This window comes from Melozone crissalis, unplaced genomic scaffold, assembly GCF_028551555.1.
Source record: "Melozone crissalis strain CALT ecotype California unplaced genomic scaffold, PUWL_Pcris_2 ptg000383l_1, whole genome shotgun sequence".
Taxonomy (NCBI): Eukaryota; Metazoa; Chordata; class Aves; order Passeriformes; family Passerellidae; genus Melozone; species Melozone crissalis.
Window position 1 is genome coordinate 146,714 of NW_026536123.1, and position 23,325 is coordinate 170,038.

General features: G+C 43.7%; 1 protein-coding gene across 1 annotated transcript; it reads left to right on the forward strand.

Moving 5' to 3' along the window:
• The first annotated feature begins 524 nt into the window (after window positions 1-524).
• On the forward strand, window positions 525-23,325 carry LOC128950046 (acetyl-coenzyme A thioesterase-like). The gene is made up of 15 exons (XM_054294919.1): window positions 525-828; window positions 1,148-1,217; window positions 3,578-3,638; window positions 4,593-4,694; window positions 7,241-7,373; window positions 9,182-9,332; window positions 11,984-12,103; window positions 12,719-12,875; window positions 13,985-14,040; window positions 14,399-14,459; window positions 15,739-15,828; window positions 17,619-17,752; window positions 19,486-19,614; window positions 21,069-21,195; window positions 22,921-23,325. Exons 1-15 carry the CDS (start codon window positions 525-527, stop codon window positions 23,323-23,325), a joined length of 2,100 nt encoding a protein of 699 aa, XP_054150894.1.

Below are 23,325 nucleotides of genomic sequence, written 5' to 3' on the forward strand. Positions count from 1 at the left end.
TGGAGACAGGGAATATTATTTCCCTAACTTCTGCTGAAAAAAGATTCCTACAGGTAGCAGTGGGAATTCTGGGGGGATTTTGGGTTATTTGGGGCGTTTTGAGGGGTCCTGGGGGGTTTTGGAAGGATTTTTGGGGGGATTGGGGAATTTTAGGTGGATTTAGGAGGATTTTAAGGGAATTTTGGTGAGTCCTGGGGGTATTTGGGAGATTTTGGGGGGTCCCGGGAAGATGTTGGGGATTTTTGGGGGCATTGGGGCATTTAGGGGGGGCTTTGGGGCATTTGGGAATTTTGACGGGTGATTTTCAGTTGATTTAAGGCTATTTTAGGTGAATGTGGGTATTTTTGGGGTTTTAGGTGATTCTAGGGTGATTTTGGGCACTTTTGGAGTCATTTTGGGGGAAATCGGGGTGATTTAGAGTACTTTAGGACACCCCCTCACTCTCCATCTCTCCGCCGCAGACCCCAGGCCGCGCGAGCGCGCCCGATCTCTCCTCTTCCCGGAGCACCGCGGCATTTGTCGTCATGCAGCAGCTGCGGGTCCCAGGCGCCCGGAGCGTTGTGGCACTTGTCCCCGGCCGCCTCCGGAGAACCGGCTCCCTGCCCCCCGTCCGGCGGGTGCGCAGCGACCCCCTCCTCGCTGGCGCGGCCGCCCGGCGCCGTGGCGCGCCGGCCGCGCGCGCGGGTTCCCTCCCGCGTCTGAGGCGGTGGGCGTGGAAGTCGGCCTTATGTGTGTACCGCAAGGTACTGGCGGCCGACACCGATGGCCACGGGGAGCTGGACTCGGGGACACTGTTGCGGTGGATGGAGCAGGTCGCCTGGCTGGCAGGTACGTGTCTGAGAGTTCATTTTTAGAGAAAGACCTTCGATGACAGTTTTCTAACTGAGTGAGTTAGTCACTATCGTCTAGTCTCATCTCCTGATGTTACCCATAAATACAAACACCCTTTACAACAGAATCGTTACAAAAAATGTAAACTTTAATCTTACTTAGCTTCTGTTTTTTCCTAAGGGTCTCATTGCAGAGTTGCATTGGTCCCTCACACGAAGAAGACGGACCTGGTGCCTGGCCTGTCAGGCACCAGCGCAGGGGCGAGTGCCTGCTGCAGGTGCAGAGTGCTAACTGTGTCCTTGTGTCTCTTTTGAAGCTGAGAAACATGCCGGTGTGCCCTGCACGACAGAGTCCATGGATGAAATTGTGTTCGGAGACACTGCCAGGTACAAACCAGCTGACAGCACTCAGATGTTTCCCTTCTGCAGGCTCTTATTTGGCAGAGATAAACTGAGGCATTATAAAATGGGAGACAGCAGACTCGTGGACAGCCACAGGGCTGAGTCTCAAAACTGCTCTTTTCTACCTGTAACCTGACCCATGCAGAGAGCAGATCCATCTCACAGGGCAGAAATAAACTCTTGTTAACTTCACTTGGCAGTTGGGATGCCTGGTGAGAAACTGATAGCATCTGGCTCCGGCTTATCAGTTCTGCTTATCTCTGTTAAATAAGCAATGCTACCTATAAAACTTACTGTTACCAGTGTTTTTATTGCTGCAAGGTCTCTTTCGGTTCACTTAACATCTGTCTCTTTCAGCTATTTTATAAAAAAGATAAATGTTTTACATTCACTGAGCACTGAATTAACTGAGTCTACAAATAACAGAGGACTGAACTTGTTTTACCATTTCTCATGGTTTTCAGTGGCAGAGGAAATAGGCCCTTTATTCCTAACGCATACCTTTACAGAAAGCTGAAGCCATTACTTTCTGGGTTTAGTGTGGTTTCACACAGGGCAATCTAGGAATTAAGGAGAGGTTAGATAGGATAGGCTTGGTTGCAGGGGACAGTGCACATGCAGTTTTTGTGGCTGTGAAAAGAGCAACGCTGGCTGATGGCAGTTAAAAACTGTTCATAAGTGTAAAATAAGCATCCGCTCAGACTTGAGACTGTTAGGGCAATGCCCATTAGAATGAGAACTAAAGCCAGTGACAAAGAAGAGAACGTGATCGTACCAAATCTGGAACTCAAAAGAGAATTTCTCGGTCTGTTTCACAATATTGAAGTGTTTGTCTTGTCTTGATTTGCTCTGTGTTTTTACTTTTCCTTCCAAATTTGTTTCTGAATATTTCTATTTCTTCTCTCACTTGTAATACCAATGTTCCATTTGTAATAAGAGTTTCAGGTACCAATCTTGTAACTGTGAAAGAAATTATTTAAGAAATTATTTTTCTCTGCCAGGTCATCCCTAACATCCTTCATGTAGTTTACTGTGCAATTTCCTCAATTTTGCCACATCTAGTTCATTATACAAACATCTTGCATAAATAAAAGAACTCTTGCTTCTCTCTCTGGTAAATTAATAAAATAGTTTAAGTAAGTGGCTTACTGGAAGGTTTATTTACCTAAGCCAGGTGACTAAATCTTCTGCAGGGATTAAGTCTTCTGTGTTTATTATGTAAAGAGAAATTGTCACACATCTATATAGTTCAAAACTTATCTTTATACCATGATAACCTCTCCATCCTCCTGTAATACACAGCAGTTCAGTGTATTACTGAACTGCTGATTTTAAATTGATACCTCTGATTTTAAATTGCATTTATTTAAATGTTGTTAGTCTTCTGTCTGTGAATGATAGTCACTTCATTCTGGTAAATTTCTGATAGTTTTAAGTGGAAGTGTGGTGTTGTGTGACTTCTGCCCCTGCAAATCTGTAGCTTTGACCACTCTCCTATCTGGGAGGGAGCTGGTGGCTCCCTTAGCTGTGCAGTTGGGAACAATTGCCTTAAGAGTTGTGCTTTTTCTTTGCAATAAATAATGCAAAAACTGCTTCTGAGCATCTCCTGCAGAGGCTAATGAGGGCTGTGCACCTGCAGCTGGCCTTGGTTCTTTGCACTGACCATTTCCCCTGCCCTGTGCACCCAAAGGATTCCACCTTGGGTTTCTTGGGTGAGAACAAGAAAAAGAAAATTGCTGTCTAGTTTGTTGTTCCTGTCAGGTCCTCTGGAAGAGCAGGTTTCCTGTTTCCCATTTCCCATTTCCCATTTCCCATCCTACTTCTGCAGTGGAATAAGCAATTTAAGTAAGCCTTTACCTCAGTCCTGTTCTTGGCCAAGACTTGGAACATGAATTCTTTCCCCCTCCAAGAGCACTTTTTCCCTGGAGTTATCTACTCATGTGCACACCCCTGTGTGCCAGGGGTGCTTGTGGAGTGTGTCTGAGTGCTCCTGCAGCTGTATGGACTCCGTGATTTCTGCAGGATGTGCTTGTGAGCAAAGCCAGAACTCCTGGCTGTGCCTGAGCACACCTGCTGCCATTCAGACACCGGCAGAGAGAAGCAATGTTGCCATTAAGGTTGTGCAGTGGCTCTAATTTTATTGACCAAGTCTGACTGGAGAATAACAGTGTTGAATTGAACAGTGAAAAATTCACTTTTCTTCAGTGAATTCTCAGTGCAGTGTGGAAGACACAGACTGATTAATGAGATGTTCTTCACCACTTTTAGGAGTACACAGAGAGGCAAACTCAAGCCCTTATAAAGCTGCATGTTTGCCTGCTATAAGGTCTTACTCTTCTTAACAGGGTTGGAGAAATTCTTGCCATCAGAGCAAAGGTGAACATACAAGTCAAAGCCCGCATAGAGGTAAGAGATCAGCACTCTTTTTTCTAAAGATATTGAAGGAATAGAGCAGAGTTGGGAGCAGCAGAGGAGCACAGCGTGGCTCCAGGTTTATTTGCTCCAGATATCTGCAGATATCTGAACAATGACACTGCCCAATGGCACTGCTTTCAGAGTGCTACAGTTGTGTGTTTCCTGTTAAATGATCCATGTCAGAGTAGCAGCTGGGCCCCAAAGAATTGAAGCCTTTGGCAGGTGGAGTGGGCAGGATGGGAGAGGTGGTGTTGGTCCAGGCCAGATCCACAGAATAGGTGAAGTTCAAAGCATTTTTGAAACTTTTGATACAAATGTACGTATCTCAGGTGTACACATGATCTTAATCTTCATACTGCAGGCAGTATGCAATGCCTTGCCTGATCACTTCAAATCAGAACTGAACTTTGGGGGTGCTTTTTGTGCACTCCCATCGTTATGAATGGGAGTGATGCATCTCACAGGTAATGTATTCCAAAAGTTTCTAAAAATTAGAAAAAATCAGAATTTTGGTGTGTGTCAGGCCTATGCCACAGGATCGAATCCAATGTTTCACGTGCAAGTGTTTCATTTTGCTTTGCACCCCTAAACACACTTTTTTTGCACGTACAGACCTTAGAAACTCATTCAGATGGGGGCTCTGAATGCCACAGAAGAAAACGGAAGATAATATCCATAAAACTACGTTTAAGTGTCTTTCCTGGTCTTGTAATTTTACCCTACAAGTGATGCTAAACAAACATAAAAGTTGTGGTACTAAAAAACCTTTCAGGGTTGACTGAATATTGTGATCGCCAGATATGTATTAGTGATTAGAGCAGGTTTTTTACCTTTTTGCTTTGGGTGTAAGGGACTGATAAAAACTGCACTGTATTGTCTCAAATCAGTTGACTATGATGTAAATACTTCTTTTGTCTCCTTCTTCCACCACCTTCTTCCTCATAGGTTGGCATAGAGGTGACAGTAGAGGATGTTGTAACGAAGTATGAAAAGATTGTGACTATGGCATATGCAACATATGAGGCCAAACCAGCTGGTGCTGAAAAGGTATTTTTCCTGCTTTCTCCTAAGCTTGGAGTGACTGAGTTTCTGTGAAATAACCCACCTTTTCTGGTCGTGTAACACAGCAGAAGCACTGTTTATTCTGATCAGTGATAGGAAAAAAGCACTAAGTTCAGACTTTTTCAGATAGAGTCTGGAGGTTTATTTCTAATTTGTTTCTCTGAAATGGTTAGGTTGTTGTTGCTGCTGTCATTACTATTATTATTATTATTATTGTTATTGTTTTATTGTTATTGTTTCCATTTCTATTTCCATCTCCTTTTGCACATTTGTTCATTATAGAAGTGACATCTTTGAGGCCTGCAGTTTTGACGGAGGCAAGCCGTGAAAGGGAGATCCTTGTGAGTCTCTCTCCTTTTCAGAAGTTGATTGCAGAGTGGGCTCTTTTATCTTTTACTTCCCCTCTTGGGGAGGTTGTTCAGACAGAAGTCATTATTTTTAAGCTCACTTCCAATCGAAATTGGTTCTTTGCCATTTATGTTGATTGGTTTTCACACCAGGGTTGTTTCTTCTCCCCAGTGTTTGGAAATCAGTCATGGTACCATTGGCCTTCACATCACTGTGCCAGACAGGCACAATCTTTTTAGAATTTTCTTGTAGAGAAGGCCAGACACTCCTCAGACTCTCCTAAAAAAAAACTCCCTTTGCATTTAAAATTCTGCTTTCTTGAATGTGACATCGTGGATCTGACTTTCCTGTCTGACTGCATGTGTTATGACAGCACATCTGGCTGTCATAAACATCCACTGGAGATTGGCAGAGTCATCCCGTGAGCAATTAATACATCCAATCACTACTGCTCTCTCTTCTGTGAGGATGTGCCACAGTTTGGAAAAGAAACAGACTGGAGCAGTTCTGCTAAAACTAAAGCCCAGCTCTTGTCTCTGAAAGGCTAATGGCTAAATTTCTGATAGCACTAAAATGTTATCAAGTAAGAATTGTTTGTTCCTACTTTGATATCATACTCATAACATAAACCAGTTCACCTTTTGCCCAAATTTCTGGGGACATTAATTCAGGATTGAATTGGTGATGATTAACTAAGATTAGGCTTAAGACAGGAATGTCCCAGAGGGAGTTTGAGAGTTCAGTTCAAATTCCATGACAAACTAAAATCTCAGAGACATTGAAGAATATTTTTTTCAAATCCACTTTTCTAAACAACTGTTTCTAAGGTTGAACAGAGAGAATGTCAATATAACCACCCTCTTAATATTTTAACTGGGCCACATGGGAGAATCTAGGAAGCTCTTGAAAAGGGCTGGAAAGGAGGCAGCGAATCTGGAAGAGGGTTAGAGGGAAGAGTCAAAGGCTGAGAAACATTAGTGGCTGCACTGCAAGACACAAAATGTTGAATTTGTCTGTGGTGCACTGCTTTGTGCATTATTTTAATGCTTCTGAGGCTAGGCCTTCTAGACAAATCTCACAAGTGATTGTTCAGTGTCACCTGTGGTGTAATTATCCACATGGAGTAATTTTCTTTAAATTACTACATTTGCTTTGGATGCAGTTTGTCATTGAACTGAAATACACAGGAATTTGCACTGACACCACTGACCAGTGCAACTGTATTTATTTTCTGGTTCCAAAATTCTATCCTCAAACCTTCATATTAAGTTCATCTTTTCCTGTCTTTTTTATTTCTTGTTTTTTTTCTTAAATGAGAACTGTCTTCAACACTGTGTGCTGTCATGGATGTTTGTATTCAGAAGCTAAAAGCACTTTGTCATTGAGTTTTAATGAATGATTCTGAAAGGATAATGCAGAATCTCTTGAACTTTATACCCCATGTTAGTTGTATTATTGAACTGGTCATCTTGGACAGCTGATAGGAAAAAGCTGTATTGGAATAGAAATCCCAATATTACCAGTTAGATTGTGCCTGGGCCAGTCTGACCCTCGCTGCTGGGCCAAAGGCAGCAACTGTGGTGTAAATCACCCCAGAGATACCTTGGCTGCTGGAGATTGCAGCTGGGCACTGAGCAAGTCCAGGCTTGTCAGGAACTCCGTTTACCTCAGGAGAGAGAGCTTCTGGCGATGGTGAAGAGAAAAAGGAGAGGATTCCGCTGCAGGGTTCAATGTCCAGAAGTTTATTCCATGGTTACAGAGGTCTGGACGGCAGCAGCTGCTCCAGCAGAATAGAACCGCATGGTCTCATTAACCTTTTAAGCTCAGGGACAGGGGGAGGGGAGGTACAGGTGAGCCACCCAACCAGGTGAGGGGGGCTGGGTCTCAGCGGGGGGGACGACACCCAGACTGGCCAATGACCCCTGGGCATAGGGGCATCTTTTGAACTTGACCAACCACAGGACACCTCACTGGAATGTTGAGCCTGATTGACAGGACTCACTCAGCATGGGGGCAAGGGGGAAGGGAGAGAGGTATAGGCACACCTGGGAAAGGGACCCAGAAGCTCAAGACACACCGCAACAAGCTGTAGAAAATGCTGATGCCATTTAAAGTTCAAAGTGCACTTTGTTACAATTGTGACATTCAGAATTGTTGTATTTTTTTCCTCTCCATTTGCACAGATTGAGCCAAAACCCATAGAGCTTCGGTCTGAAGAAGACTACCTGGAGTACTTCCTGTCTCTGGACAGGAGCATATTCCGTAGGGACTATTCGAAGGTCCTTCAGAAGGTGATGCAGGAGAGCAGTAAGGAAGGTGAGTTTTCTACTCAGCACAGAAGGTGGAACAAACACTTATGAGCAGCTGGAAGGAAGGAAAAAAGCAGGCAAAGCATCTCCTTGGGGTTGTGGTGTCAGGTAGAAAAGTCTGTGCCAGATTTGTGGGTAGAGGTGCCAGAGGTGTGTTAGGCAGTTACTCTAACAGAGTGGTATTTCTTTGTCTCTCAGAAAGTCCAGATGTAAAAACACAGGGTTGAAGGCCAGGTGTGCATTAAATAGATGTGAAATGCAGATCTTCATGTGGTTCTGTGTGTGAGGTTTCACAGGTTTACAGCAGTAAATAAACTTCTGTGACACTAGTTGTGATGTGGACAGAAGCAGGACATTCATTCAGGCTTATGGCCATGTCTTTGCCAGAAAGGAAAGTAAGAACTATGTTTATGCCCTGAGATGATTCCCAGCAAGCAGAAGTTTCACTATGTGGAGGTCAAAACAGGTAAAAAAGTTAGAAGAACTGAACAAAGAAACAGGTTCCTCGTTATTTATGGTAGTAATTTCTGTTCTTAAAGAAAGTTGTGCTTGTAAGTTGTTGTGTTCCCTCACAAAAGAAATTACTCAAAGCAGTTAGGAAAATATGCTGGTATTTGGAAAATCTGAGCTGTAGCTCCATGTATAAATAACAGGCATTGTGTGGTTTTACTGAGGAGAGATTAAACCTGTTATAAACAAAAATCTAACCTTAACAATTTAGTAAGACTTCGTAGAACAAGAAAACAAGCTATTTGTCTTCATGGTAACTGTCCCACAGGGTTGCAGTTTAATAACCTGAGTGACAAATCAGAGGTTGATGGGTTTTGTCTCCACTGCCTTTCCTGGAAATTTCTTTGAAGGATATTATATATTGTAGCACTAATTCACCTCCTTAAGGAGACAGAACAAGCAGAGTGGGAGAAGAGAGGAGAGAACATTGTGTGTAAAGGCTGCTAGGGAGCAGCACATGTACAAATCATACCCTGAAAGTGAGGTTTGTTTGACGAGTGGATCTTAGGGAACACCTTGAGTAGGTCCAAAGTACAAGTCAGTCATATGTGTCCACACACTTACATAATCACAAAGTTAGCTAATTATGCCACAAGTCAAAAGCACAATTCAGGTCAAGCAGCTCCTAGCACAGATAGGCACTTTTAAAATTACTTGATGTAATCTCATGCCTAAATCTTTTCCTGTGAAACACGACCGAGAAGAATTGAGATTAGCGTGAGGATGCAAGGCTGAACACTTGAAAGTGACATCAGAATTGTTCGGGTAATACAAGGCGGTTCAGATCCTCATTTCAGTCATTTCGCGCAGGTGTTATCTCAGGCAATTAAAAATTTGTAAGAAGGTGAAATAAGTCCTGCTCTAGTCTTAATTCAACACACCTGTAGGGGTGCCCATCAAACACAGTGCAGAGTCTTTGACAGACATTTGAGTTGGTGCTGAACTGCTCTGACAGCCCCTGAAAGCCAGCACACGCTGGGGCTTCAGCTGCTGCTCCCCTGCAGGACCTGCCCCTGACAAAGGGACACAGAACTGTCCTGACACAGGGACTCAGAACTGCCCCTGACAAAAATGGCACAGAACTGCCCCTGGTACAGGGATGTGGGCATGCGCTGAGGGCTGGCAGTAGCAGCTCCTGGGAGAACAGAGAAAACGTCCAGCTTCTTATTGCTTCCCTTGCAAACCACAAGGCTCTTCTGTGCCTTTCTGTTTGTCGTCTTTTTGCTGAGTCTGAACAAGCTGCTCTCTTCACTGGGTGTGCTTTCTTCTGAAAGCATTCATTGATTCATTGCTGCTCTGTTTCAGATCTTTCTAAAGATGAACAGGCCATTTCAACCGAGCACACCTATGTCCAGAGCATGGAGCTTGTCCTGCCTTCGCACACAACCCAACAAGGGAACACCTCTGCTGGACAGATAATGGATTGGATACAGATGGTGGCAAGCATCTCAGCAAGGTACTTTCCTCCAGCATTGTCTCTGCATGTGGTTCTAAGTGGATGTGCTTTTAACGTTCAAGGTTTCACAGGGATTTATTTTATGAAGAATACAGACCCAGGCCTTTGTGACTTGTCTTCCTCCTCACATGACAGGAGGCCTTTGAACTATTTAAGTGGTCCGTCTCCCACAGCATGCCATGCCACTGAGACTCAGGCATTATTCTGTTACACATACAGAGCCTAAGGCAAAAGAGGCTGTGTTACCTTTCTGGGAATCTTTGCAGAAGGCTAACATTGGATACAGGAACGGAAACCTGCTCTCCTTGTGCCTGGTGCAGTGCTTTAGAAACAAAGTTAGTTGTTTAACCAGGATCAAACCAATGCTCACCCTGCATCAAGTGGCATCCAAAAAGGAACAGCCTGCCAGAACTTAGTCTGCAGATCCTCGTGATGCCAGAAGACAAATAAGTCAGAGAAAAAGGACCCACATAAACAGGCTCTGTTTGGTTGGTGTGTGCACAGAATGGATGCACAACCCTCAGCAAGTCCCTTGACCTTTCTGTCCCTCTGAGTTGCACATCCTATGGCTTGCAACAATTTTAGCAGTTTAAAGAGCTCGGGCATCTTCAGGTGAAGAGAACAAAATATATTTTGTGACGCTGCCTGCCAGTGTGACCCAGGCACATAATCACTTAATTCCTCTTCCCTGGAGTCCAACCCTTGTTTGTCTCCCTTCCTGTTCCTGGGCACTGCACAAAACTTCTTTGGAAGCAGCACTCAAGTTTCAGTCTGAATTCTCCTTGCATACCGAGTGACCTAATGCACTGCAGGGACGTTAGATATGTTTTCCCTTTTTATCTTTAATAATCAAATGACTTCTCCATTCATTATTCCTGTGGTTTTGATTTGTATCCAGTGGTTGTACTGATAACAACAGATTTTCTGTAGTAGTTGGATAAACAACTTGTTTTAGTAACAACAGAGTGCACTGACCCTACCCCCGTGTGCAATTCCAGTGGCTTGAAGGGACTGCTGCAGATTTTTGCCGTAATATGACTCAGAATATTTACCTGTTTTCATCTGATAAGTTTTACCTTGTGGGAGTCACATTTAGATTTAAAAAAGGAACGGAGACATCAGCAAATGGAGTACTGGACAAATTTTCTTTGAACTAATTCATGTCAAACATGATTACTCATGTTGAGAATTTCAGGAGTAATAGCTGGTGTCAGAGGCTGGTTGAAAGCAGAGATGTTGTAGTTTTTGCTGGAGAAGTAACTACTCTCACTATGAACCTTTTGTGAGGCCACTCAGACCCTACCTCTGAAGGTGCCAGGTAAGAGTTTCTATGGCCACAAACAGTGATGGAGGAACAGGAGAGGAGGGATAAGCCTGAAAAAATAAAATTCTAAGGGCGTTTTAAAGGTTACTCACTCTCCTTCTCACTTCCCCACCACCTTTTTTTGGTCAATGCATAAAATTGTGCAGATAGCAATAAAACAATTTGAATATTAGTAATATTAGCTTGAACTTGATGGATACTTTCTTATTCCTTACATTTTCAATAAAAGCATTCAGGGTGTACTTTTCCAGAAAGAAATTAATATTTAAGCCTGATTTCTGGCTTGTTCCTCTCCTCATCATTATTGTGTTTGCATCTTTAGAGTGAACATTGTAAATAAAATCAACGCTTAGCATTTTAAATCAGAGGAGCAAATTATTTTAATTTAATTACAAAGTAATTCCAATGTATTATTGAAGAGATGTACCAGCCAGTTAATTAGCTGCAGATAATTGTGTGCATTTAAAAATACCGGTACATTAGTTTTCAAAGTGCAGTTGAGTTAAAAGCTAGAAGTGCTACAAAACTGTATTTTGAAATTTAGGAAACCTCACCATGGAACAGTCTATCCTAGATGTGCACGTGGGCTCCTTACTGAGAGCAATGTGTTGCCAAAAATAAATGTCATATATTGTAAATTGTCCCCTCTTCCTGTGATGCGCAGACTTCCCAGTAGAAAGTGAGGGGCTTTGAATACATGCAGAACTGATGAAGAAACCTGATTTTTTCCTGCTCCAGAGAGCTTGGAAACAATATTCTTTTCACTCAGAATGCATCTGGTAGCCATGTGACGGTTTTTTAATTCTCATTTCATATCATACTAGCAGAAAGCATCTAAAACCAAGCGAAAAGTACTAATATTAAGACTAGGTAACTTGACATGGCATTGCTTGGACACTGTCCCTGGTGCTCAGCCTTCTGTTCAGGTTTTCTTTAATTGTTTAAAGGCCTTAAGGTCTGGCATTTTTACACTGCTCAGGGGCCTGCTCCCCATGCAGTCCTGCAGAAAGCAATGAAACTGTGAGGTAAGCGGTTACGCTGTAGGTAAGGGATTCGTGGTCTGGCTTTGAGAGAGGGCAGTCTCAAGCAGTGGGAATTAATTGGCGTTTCTAAAACGTGCTGGAAATGTAACAGCATGGCATAAGTGGTATCATGATGGCTGAAGCTCGAGTTACATGCTCTTGGAGCTGACCGTGCTAGCATGGAGTAGATCAGTGTAATTTAGTGACCTTCCAGGTCCTGCAAGCCCTGTTTCTGTGGTCAGTCACGCTGGCTGTGATTTTAGCACAGCTGTGTTTCGGTCTGTCTCTCTGTGTTTCTGTTTCAGCCGCCTCTGTCGGTCACAGCCATTCCTAAAGGAAATTAGCAGGTTCACATTCTGGCGGCAGTCCGTTGAGTATGACCGCCTGCTGTTCAAGGCCAGTGTTAACAACACTTTCAAGAGCAGGTAAGGCTCCTCATCTCTCGTCTCCCTGGGCATCTCCAGCACCAGCCTACACTGTGTGTTTCACGTTTCATCAGTAGGATTTTCATTAGTCAATTAGTTATTTTTCAGGTGGGACTTGGAGGCATGTATCTGTATCTGTAACTTCCTATATGTGCCCTTTTTTTGGTTTCACTTTTATCAGTGGAAGTTTTTTTAAAGAAATTGTTCTCTGACTCTCAGTTTAAAGATCATTTGTCACCAAATCCCACTCCTGCAAATTCAGACAATAAATATTCCTCTGAAAATCAGGGATTTTCAAGGGCTGAGTTGCTCCCAGAGATCTGACTCCTCAGAAGATTCCAGCTTCTTGCCAGGATCTTCCCATCTTGGCATTTATTGACAGACTGCATTCTATTTATTGCTTATTTTTGGTAACACTATTTAGCTACTGCCATCGTTTATTTTATTTCAAAGGTGTGCCTGTCCAGATTGAGTAATTGATTTGCTATGCTACAGACGGTATTTGAGTCAGGCTTCCTGCACACCTGCAGGCACTGCAGTCCTCTCCAGAATGTCTCAGGGCTGATTCTGCACCACTGGCAGCAGCTCAATGATTTATTTAACCTGTCCTTGCAGTGTGGAGGTTGGTGTCCGTGTGGAGGCTTTCAGCGCTGAGGAGTGGGCCCAGGAGTGCCCGGAACCGCAGCGCATCTGCAGCGCATTCCTCACTTTCTCTGCTTTGGACGAAAAAGGGGAGCCATTCACCTTCCCCAGGGTCAGGCCCACTACTCAGGTGAGCTCTCAGCAGTGGGGTGGCACCACAGCCTTGCTGGGGAAGCAAGGACCAAGCAGGGCACTGCAGTGCATCTTCTTGCTGGAGAGAAAAGCTCCAAATGAAGTGCTTGCCCTCGAGTGCGAGCTTTGTTATTGTCAGCTTTAGTCTTCCAAAAGTGAGAGGCTCCGTGGAGAATCCTCATGACAGAGATTCTGTGGTTGATGGAGAGAACCACAGAGAAGAAGAATCTGATGTGTTAGGAGATTTTTCCACTTGTCTGTTTCTCGTGCAAGTTCCACTGACCAGATGAAATTTATAAGTATTCGGTGAATAGTTATTTTTATAAACCCTTAACAAAGGTGAGAAATAGAGTGAATAAAGAAGTCTGTGGGAATCAAATCCCATGATGTGGGTGGGCTTTCCAGTCGCTTTGACATGGAGATCTCAGTTCATGTTTCCCTGAAAGTGGTTCGTGAAGCACTTGAAGCAGTTTGACTGCTATTGTTGAATTATTTGCTGTGTTAACACCTGTCACTAATCCTCCTGCTCCAGTTACAAGAATTTTAGAGAGCCAGTGTAGGCAGAAATGAAATTATTTTTTAACATCAGAGACCTTATTTTTTATAGGATGGGAACTAGACAAATTAATCAAGGTGTCTTATGTACTCACTGGGGCAGTAAGTTTACTACTGCGCACTGCAGGCTGTCCAAGAGAAGAAACTGACTTTGAAAAATACAATTTCCCTTTGTGCTTTGAACACCAGATGATGATAAATTAGGTTAATAGTTTATTTGGTGAATGGCACGTTTAGAAAGAGCAGAATGTGTGGTGCACTGCCCAGCTGCAACTGCTTTAGGACCAAAGAGCACCTGGAGGATGCTGCAATAATACAACTCTTCTATCCCATTGTTTTTTTTCAAATTTCAGAGAATATTGCTTAGGCAAAAAGTAAACCACTGGTTTTCTGGGTTAGCTTGTGGAAAGGCCACTGCACAATTGCTCTTTATTTGCTTGTATTTTTGCTCTGGCATTTGCCCATCTGGAATAAATAATTTTTAGTTGTCTTTTTTCAGGCTTTGTTCTAAAATAATGAGATTTGTTGCTCTCTGGTTCACTTTTCCTGCAGGATGATGAGAGAAGATTTTATGAAGCTGCTGTGAGGAAGAGATTTCTGTTCAGCAGGTATAGCTGGGTCACTGGCAGGTCTTGATTTTGAAAACTTAATTTCATAATCCTCTAAATAAAGTAATTGAACTCCCCTTAACATATATATGACTGTTATATGGCATACATTTGCAAATAATTTTGTTTCAATGGCACTGAAATTGTTAGAGGCTTCTTGTCTCAAAGCTGCTTTGCTCTGGAGGTTATTGTGTTTCACTGTCTTTCTTGGAAAGAAAAAGCAGTTATTGCAAACCAAAACTTGATAAAGTACCTGTATTTAAAAGACACTTAAACCTATAGAAAGTGATTTTTCCTAGCATACACAGATGTGTAAAGAACCAGTTTATGCTACTGTCTCTTTTTAATTATGTTTTAGTATGTCCATCGTTTACGCCAGAGCAGAAGAGCCCAGTGATATGTGGGAGGAGAGAAACAAGGTAATCTGTAGGTGCATAAAAAGCTGTATTTGTGCACCTTTTGGGGTGTGTGAAGCAACTGTTCAGGCTGTGGCAGTACAGGTGGACCCTCGGAAGTTTTGTGGTAATCGTGAGGAATGGATGGATGTGTAACACAGTGAAATGTCTCTTTTGAAAAGGGGGAGTAGATGGTTCACTACTGCTCTAAGAGTGAGTTCAATAGAAGGATATAAAATAGTCTTTAAAACGCGTGCATACAAGTGGTCCCTTAAGGTCTCCTGCAGATTTATCCCTCAGTATCCCCAGCTGTTATAAAAGCTGAATTCTCCTGTGGAGGAAGTAGTTTGGGGTTTTGGTTTTTGTCTTTATCCAGCCACAGAATGTCTGAAAAATTGGAAACCATTTAGTAAGTGCTAAAAGTGGGGGGAGAGATAGCACCAGCGAGATGAACATTGGAATAGCTTAATGGAAAGATAGGGGAAATAATTTTCATTCCCAGATTCCCTGCACCAAGTGTCTCTGGTTTGGACATGATGGGCCACTGACTGTGTCCATGTCCTGTAGTGAATGATGAATTTAGGTGGATTTATAAATAAATTAAATGCTGTTTCAGTGTCCAGTTTTTGTAGCTAAAGCAGCTTCTTTTCCTTTTTTTTTTTTTTTTTTTTTTTTTTTTTTTATGCAGAGCAACAAATGTAAATATGCACACAATGATAAAAATCGCTTGGTTAAGATTTATTTCCTGTGAAATCAAAACCTGTCATAAACACTCTGAGGCTGTATTCCCTTTATGGAGTGGTTAAATGAGAACTCCATCCACTGTAGCCAAGCACAAAGAATGGCTATATTTGCATTTTCTTTGCTTGTGAGCCTGCTGTGAAAAACAATTGCCGAGATGGACCCAGCTTGGTAGCAAAGAAGAGGTTAATTTTTGAGTAGATTCTAATTGCTTAAGAGGAAGATGGACAAAACCATTAATTCGGCGGTCTGAGAGGTTATCTGTATTGTCTCCCTGGTGGTCAAAGTTGCTCTTCACAGCTTTATAACTGGAGAAGCTGAAAATAGTGTTTTGTTGTCCTTTAATTAAGATTGTTTTGCCAACAGCCATGTGAGTGCATCAGGAAGCCACTGGAAGTGTTTTAATTCAGAAACTACTGAAGTGTGTTTTCCCTTACAAGGAGAATAAACATTTGTTTGCAGTTGAAGCATAATGATGGGGAAAAAGAGCACCTCATTTCTGCAATGTTCAGTGAAATGTACCCTTACCCCTCCATTTACAGACACGTGTCTTGTGTTTCAGGCGTACTTGAATTACAAAAACATTGCCGCGTTGACCTACGTGGCAGAGAAAACAAAGTGGAAAATAGCCTTGGACAATTCTGAGGATAATGTAAGTGCCGAAAAGAAATTACAGAAATCTGAAAGCAGAGCACCTCCCTGTTTGTGAAGGGTTGTTATAAACCCAAAATCAGTGAGGACACCTGTGTAAACCAGTTCTAGCAGAGGAGGACGCTGCTAGGAAAAGCAGGAGACGGGCAAGGGAAAACAGGGTGTTAACCCTGTTGCAGTGCATGTTTTCCAGAAAATGGAGAGACACCTGGCGTCTGCCAGGGCTGAGTTTCTGAAATGGGGTTAGTGACTGGCAGTTTACTTCCAGATCGTGTCAACCCAGAGGTGTTTTGGGACAATAAATGACTTTTTCAGCATTTTACTCTGACCTCCTGTGCATTGCAGGCTATGGAACATTGCTTAGTGACTCTTGCATGTAGACAATAGGATACTTAATAAGGGCAGATACAAATCATGAGGAATTCGAGTGATGGCAAAGCTGCCAGTGCTGTGTGTAGGTTGTTCCAGTGGTTAAATATTTCAGTAAATACTGCTGTGCCAAATAAACAGCAAGCAACTCTGTATTTGTATTTAGAGCTGGGAAAAGCAAGCTTGAAATAGCTCCTGGAGACAGGCAGAGACAACAACTGGGGTTGTTCCTCCTGGGGAAGAGGAGGCTTTGGGGAGACCTTGAAGCACCTCCCAGTACCTAAAGGGGGAGGTACCAGAAGTCTGGAGAGGGACTGCACAAGGGGGAATGATCCTAAAGTGCAGATCTGTTCCCTTTTCCCTGCAACTGGAATGACCCCAAGCTGACTTGACAGTTTTTGAAGGTAAAAAATGGCATTCTTTGTGTCTTTGACACAAAGCCACAAGGCTTGTAAGGCTGCAGAGATAATCCAGCCTTGCCAATGTTCACTTAGCAGAGAGGCGTTTTGACAGCTGCACCTCCTGCTTTTATTTGTGATTTCTCAAGTCTAGAAGACTCCTAGAACAACATGATTTCTGTTCTGTGCCATAGAGGAATATTGATGCAGACCTCCTGTAGATGGTTTTTAAAGCTCTTAAGCATTTAATTTTACACCAAACTTTACTTCAGAAAGGTGCTTGCTGGATTAAGTTGGGGTTTATTTCCTCTTCCAAGATAGGACAATCCAGAGAAATACAAAATCTGTGTTGTTGCGGAAATGCAGAAGAAACAAAACATTGCTCATTTTTGATGCAGAAAAAGAAAACCAAAACAACAAACCTTCAAAAGTGATGATGAACCTTATGAATTTTGCATCACTTGGAAATGCAAATCTGTTAAACTTCTCAGGATTTGAGAGGCAATAAAGCACATGAATTTGGGAGTAAAATTCGCTAATTCTAAACACTCTGTTGTACCCATCCTCTTCCGTTTTATGGGGTTTGTGGGAGGTGACAAACCCTTCTTGTGTGTGCATTGTGATGTACAGGTTATTCCCTTTGAATTCTCTGTTTTGGGGTTTAGGCCTATGAATAGAAATAGACCCAAAATAATCAAGGCAAGATAGTACAGGTGGGGAACGAGAGATGCAAAACTGTGATTTTAAGTAGTTATTCAGAGTGTCATTAGTTCTGGGTGCTCTGCTTCACAGAAGAGAGCAAAGGAGAAAAAGAAGGATATTTTGGAAAGGGAAGTGGGCGTTTACTCTAGGGCAAGAGGGCTAAGCCAAGGTGTGGCTGATTTGCCTGGACAAAAGGGTGTGGCATTTCCCAGGAACTCCTGAGAAAATCTGCCTGAAGTCCTAACTATGTAACATTTATGTATCTAAACATTTACAGTAATAATTCTTTGTTTCTAATACATGCTGCCTTTATTTTTCCCAGATAAAAGTCTTTACTGACGAGGAGGGTGATATTCGGTTAATGAAGGTGGAGATGGAGGTCAACGTGCCATTTCACATGGCCGCCTTTCTACTCTTGGATTTCAACCATCGACCAACATGGGACAAACACATCCAGTGAGACCCTGTCCCTGTGTGGGGCTCTGAGCCCCCTCTCCTCTCCTCTCCTCTGTCACAGGCACATCCAGTGACACCCTGTCCCTGTGTGGGGCTCTGAGCCCCCTGGCCTCTCCTCTCCTCTGTCACAGGCACATCCAGTGACACCCTGCCCCTGTGTGGGGCTCTGAGCCCCCTCTCCTCTCCTCTCCTCTGTCACAGGCACATCCAGTGACACCCTGTCCTTGTGTGGGGCTCTGAGCCCCCTGGCCTCTCCTCTCCTCTGTCACAGGCACATCCAGTGAGACCCTGTCCCTGTGTGGGGCTCTGAGCCCCCTCTCCTCTCCTCTCCTCTGTCACAGGCACATCCAGTGACACCCTGTCCTTGTGTGGGGCTCTGAGCCCCCTGGCCTCTCCTCTCCTCTGTCACAGGCACATCCAGTGAGACCCTGTCCCTGTGTGGGGCTCTGAGCCCCCTCTCCTCTCCTCTGTCGCAGGCACATCCAGTGACACCCTGTCCTTGTGTGGGGCTCTGAGCCCCCTGGCCTCTCCTCTCCTCTGTCACAGGCACATCCAGTGACACCCTGCCCCTGTGTGGGGCTCTGAGCCCCCTGGCCTCTCCTCTCCTCTGTCACAGGCACATCCAGTGACACCCTGCCCCTGTGTGGGGCTCTGAGCCCCCTGGCCTCTCCTCTCCTCTGTCACAGGCACATCCAGTGACACCCTGTCCTTGTGTGGGGCTCTGAGCCCCCTGGCCTCTCCTCTCCTCTGTCACAGGCACATCCAGTGAGACCCTGTCCTTGTGTGGGGCTCTGAGCCCCCTGGCCTCTCCTCTCCTCTGTCGCAGGCACATCCTGTGAGACCCTGCCCTGTTAGGAACAAAGTGTTGTAAGAGTTTGACATCAGACATTTATTAATCAAAATATGGGGTTTGGGTTTTTTTAGTGTAGAAGTAAAATTTGGTTTGTGCTTAGTCTGGTTCCAAAATACAGAGTGCACTGTATTTTTCAAAAGAATTGAATGCTCTGTATCATTCAAAGGCAGGGATAGGACAGAGGTCAACTTTTTCTTAAATAAGCACTGCTCCAGTCCTAGGCAGGTGTATGTTAAAAGTTTTTGTACAAAAACCCAAAACTAGTAAAAAAAAGAAAAAGTTTAAAGTAAGAACTGAGGTGGATATATTGTGCATGCTAGCTTTAAAAATTAGGGAAAAGCTGGACTCCTTCATGTTTGTGCTGTTGGAGACACTGATGCTCAATTTCACAGTCAAAATGAGAAATCAAGAAATGGGGTCCTTCAAAATGCATATTTTCAAAAAATAACATGTTTGAAAGTTTGTATGATTTGAAACAAGTTTTGGAATGGCTCTAAAAGGTGTTTGGGGTTTTTTATTTACCTTTTATGGTGTAGAATAGTGATTAGAGACAGTTGAATTGAAATTGTACTGATTTGATATGGTGAAGCATTTTCAGTTAGTTATTCCATCCTGAAAGATTTTTACCTGAGGGTGGAACTTCAGGGATATTTGAAAATCTGCAAACTCTACTGAATTTACAGCTTGTAACAAACAAAACCTAAAGAAATCCTGCTGATGAGGTGTTGCAGAAAACCTAAATGTTTCACTCTCTCCGCCTTGCTGCTGGAACATGAAAATGAACGGTCCAGTGTCAGGATGAGCCTGTTTGCACTGAGTTTGTTGGAGGAGCTGCAGTTGCACACACAGGGCCTGAGGTGTGTGCTAAATGTCTTCACAGAGCATGTAAGGTCGTGGAGGATGTGAGTCAGAGCGAAAAGATTTACCATCTCACGTCTGGCCCCACGGCAGGCCGCCAGCCCAAGGATTTTGTCGTTCTGGTATCCCTAAGGGAGCCGTTGCAGGCAGAGTGAGTATGGCTCTGATTTTAACTCTGAGCACTTTGGGGACGCAGTCTGGGGTGCTGTCACCTTGAGCTGTCACTGGGTGACAAAAGGGCATTTTGCTTTGTAAGGAGTGAGATTCCTTGGTTGATGCCTGAGTTTGTACAGCCAGATTTGCTTTGCAATGTTAGGGTGCAATGAAATAAATACAGATCATCACAAATTTTTAGCATAGTCCAGTATTGATTCCCTGACAGTGACTCTTTGGGAGTGGTCTACCAGGAGGGCAAATAGGCCAGAATTTCAAAAGGGCAAATGGAGAAAAAAACTCATGTCCCAGAGAGCATGTCAGTATGCTGAAGCACCTAGCTGGGAGTTTATTTGTTCTTTGTTTGAAGTGACTTTGTACTCCCATTCCACGTAATTATAGGGTTTTTATTTAGTCAAGGAACTTCTTGAAACCTCACACATTTGTTGTGTCTGTAAATTCTGCCGAGTCCCTTGCTCAGTTTAACATATCCTGCTTTTTAAAGTTTTATTATTGTTATTAGATCTCCTTTTGTTCTTACACAGTGAAACATGGGCAAATGGAACGTTTTGGTCTATCTTACCTTCCTCTATTCTGTTTCTTTTTCACATTCAGTGATTCTTCCAGTTAGCCCTAAAAGGCAGCACTCTGTATTGTGCTTGCCTTCCCCCTCCATGAGGGGATTGAATGAGTGTGGATACCTTTACTGTGGCCACACTGTGAAGCCTCTGGGTAAGGGTTGTTCCCTGATGCAGTAAACATGAGCTGAGGAGAGCAGGGTAAATTAAAAAGAAAAGGTGGGGAATTGTTCTCTGGCTGCTACAGAGGTCTCCCGCACTGGGCTCTGTGTGAAGCCTCACTGAGGCTCAGCAGGGGCCCAGCTTTGAGCCAGGATCGTGCAAAACACCCGAGCTCCTCTGCCCTCCTGTGAAAAAGATGTGTTGTTGTCACTCCCATGAATGTTTTCAACAAGAGGAAGGGTGTGATGTGTGGTGTTGTGAGGTCTCCCCAGGATGAGGTGAGAGATGAGAATTGACTCCATGTTCTCAGAAGGCTGATTTATTATTTTATGATATTATATTATTAAATTAATATTAATATTAATATTAATATTAATATTAATATTAATTTAATATTAATTTAATATTAACATAATATTAAAGGAAATGCTATACTAAAACTATACTAAAAAAAGAGAAACGATACATCAGAAGGCTAGACAAGAATGATAATGAAAGCTCGTGATTGACTCAGAGAGTCTGACACAGCTGATGGTGAGTGGTCATTAATTAAAAACAATTCACATGTTTGGATAAACAATCTCCAGCTACATTCCAGAGGAGCAAAACATGGAGAAACTGAGGTTTCTCATCTTCCCAGGAGAAGAAATCCTGGTGAAGGGATTTTTCAGAAAATATCACGGTGACAGTGATGCTTGTCCCCGCCCTGCAGCTTGCCCTACATCGTAGCGGTGAAGTCTGTGACGCACAAGGCGATGCCCGCACGCCTAGGGTACAACAGGGCTCAAGACGTCTGTTCTGGATTCCAGATTCACAGGACCGGCATCTGCTCCTGCACTGTGAGTAACCCTGCAGGGCCCAGCTGTGCCCCCTGCCCTGTCCCCCTGCCCTGGGGCTGTCACCTCGCCTGAGCTGAGACTCCAAAAAAGGAGTTCAGTCTGGGTGTGTGTGGAGTCTGCCTTGCCCAGCTTTGGCCAATCTGACTGTTAGAAATGAGCCCTGAACCCCGACCCCTCCAGACTTCTAAAACACACCCCTAGAGGATGTGCATTGCACTGGCCTCTGGCGGTGTGTCTGTCTTTCCGCTGACTACAGAGGCCAAGGAATTAGTTCAAATTAAATTCATCGCTTGCACTTTCATATGCCAGGAATCTCACAATCTGATTCCCATCTCTGGACCCATGGCCAATCTTCTTTGCCATGGGAAGGCTAAAACTTTTCCATTTAAGAAAACACATTTCTGAAAACTTTCAGCAGCGCTTGGTGGCTGCAGTTCCTTTTTTGGGGCAGCAGGTTTGCTCACAGAGCACACATATTTGATATGTTATACACAAGTGTTTCTTGCTGCACTGCTCTGTACATTTACCTGCAGATGCTGGAGGGCCTGGGAGCAGAGAGGAAACCAGATCACTGGGGTGCTGTAAAAAGGCATGCTTTTTGCAAATTATTGCCTTCAGTTTCACAAGCACTGTGTGCTTCTATTCACATCCATGAAAGCTATGGTACTCATCCAGGCTCTGCAAAAAAATGGCTAGCTTGCAATCCATAGGCTTTTTTGTTTCGTTTACTTTTGTACAAACAGGTCTGCTACTTCCTTCCGTTATCATCACGAATTACGTCCTTCCTAACTGCAGATAAGGTTACTGACGCATCAAGCTCAGTCAAAGACACTGCGTTGGCCTGTATCAAGTTCTTAGAGGGGAAATACTTGGAGGAATGGGCGCAAAGAGCTGTGAAGGGACGTTTAAGCAGTGTGATATAATTGTGATTGAAATTCCTGCAGTCCTCTTCCCCTTTTAAAAATGTGCTTTGATTATTACTAAATGAACATACACCCCTTATCTCAGTCTCCACAGCAGCACCAAGAAATCTAAAATGTGACCTCTAATCACTGTATTGTTTGGCAATATTTTATTAAAAATAATCACCTGTACAAATAAATAAAATAAAATATCCCCACAAAATTTAATTTCCCATATTTGTTTTTTGCTGCAAGAAAAATATGTGAGGGAAGGTCAGGGTGCACTTCTCCAGTAATACTGGTGGATGCAGGAACTCTGTTTGGAGTTGGTTTCTTAATTTTTCTGTTTAATATCCACCAGGTTTTTTCTTTTTACAAAGAAAAGTTTACTCCCAGCTCACCAAGGCGTGGAAACACTGCAGATTTTTGAGCATTTTCTTTGAAAAATAAGTAAGTAAACTAAGAAAGCTTCTCACTTGCTCTCCAATTCCTTAGGGGTGTGTTTCACCAGAGGTTTCAGAGGAAGGGCTGGATTCTGTTAGTGAACACACTGAAATGACCCAGTGTGCATGACCAATTCGGTTAATCGCAGATAATTACCACTACAACCATCAGGAACTGCACCCCAAGCCCAGCAGCCCACAGGGCTGATCTGAAGCTTCACAAGACTGCTCAAGCTGGAACATATGGAGGAATAAGTTCATTATTCCTAAAAGGAAAAGTCAAAACCAAACCAGAATCCAACAAGAGCCTTTAGAAAACACCCACAATTCCTTTAATAAAGCAGCCACTTGCTGTGCTCCTGTTGCTCCCAGCTTTACAGTGCACCAGGCAAGTTTGGGAGGCAAACCGGGAAAATGAGGGGAGACAGAAAACCAACAGTTCCTCTGCAGCTCGCTTGATTTTCTGGATCCGCTCTCTGTCATCAGCACTGGAGTGCAGCAGCACAGGAGAACTCTTTGAGAGGCCGGAGCCTTCAGAAAGTGACAACCTTGGGTCACTTGGGCCGCGCTCTCTGCGGCGCCGGCGCGGCCATGACATCCTCGTGGTCCGCGCTCAGGCCGGGGATCCAGTGCCCGACAGTCACCTGCTCTGCAGGGCACAGGAGAGCGGTGCCAGGCCAGCCCTGCCCCCTGCACGGCCTGGGCTGAGCCCCAGCAGGGCAGCACACCCAGCACTGCACACATTGGCTCATAAACAATTTCAGCTGCTGAGTGGCCTCCTCTGA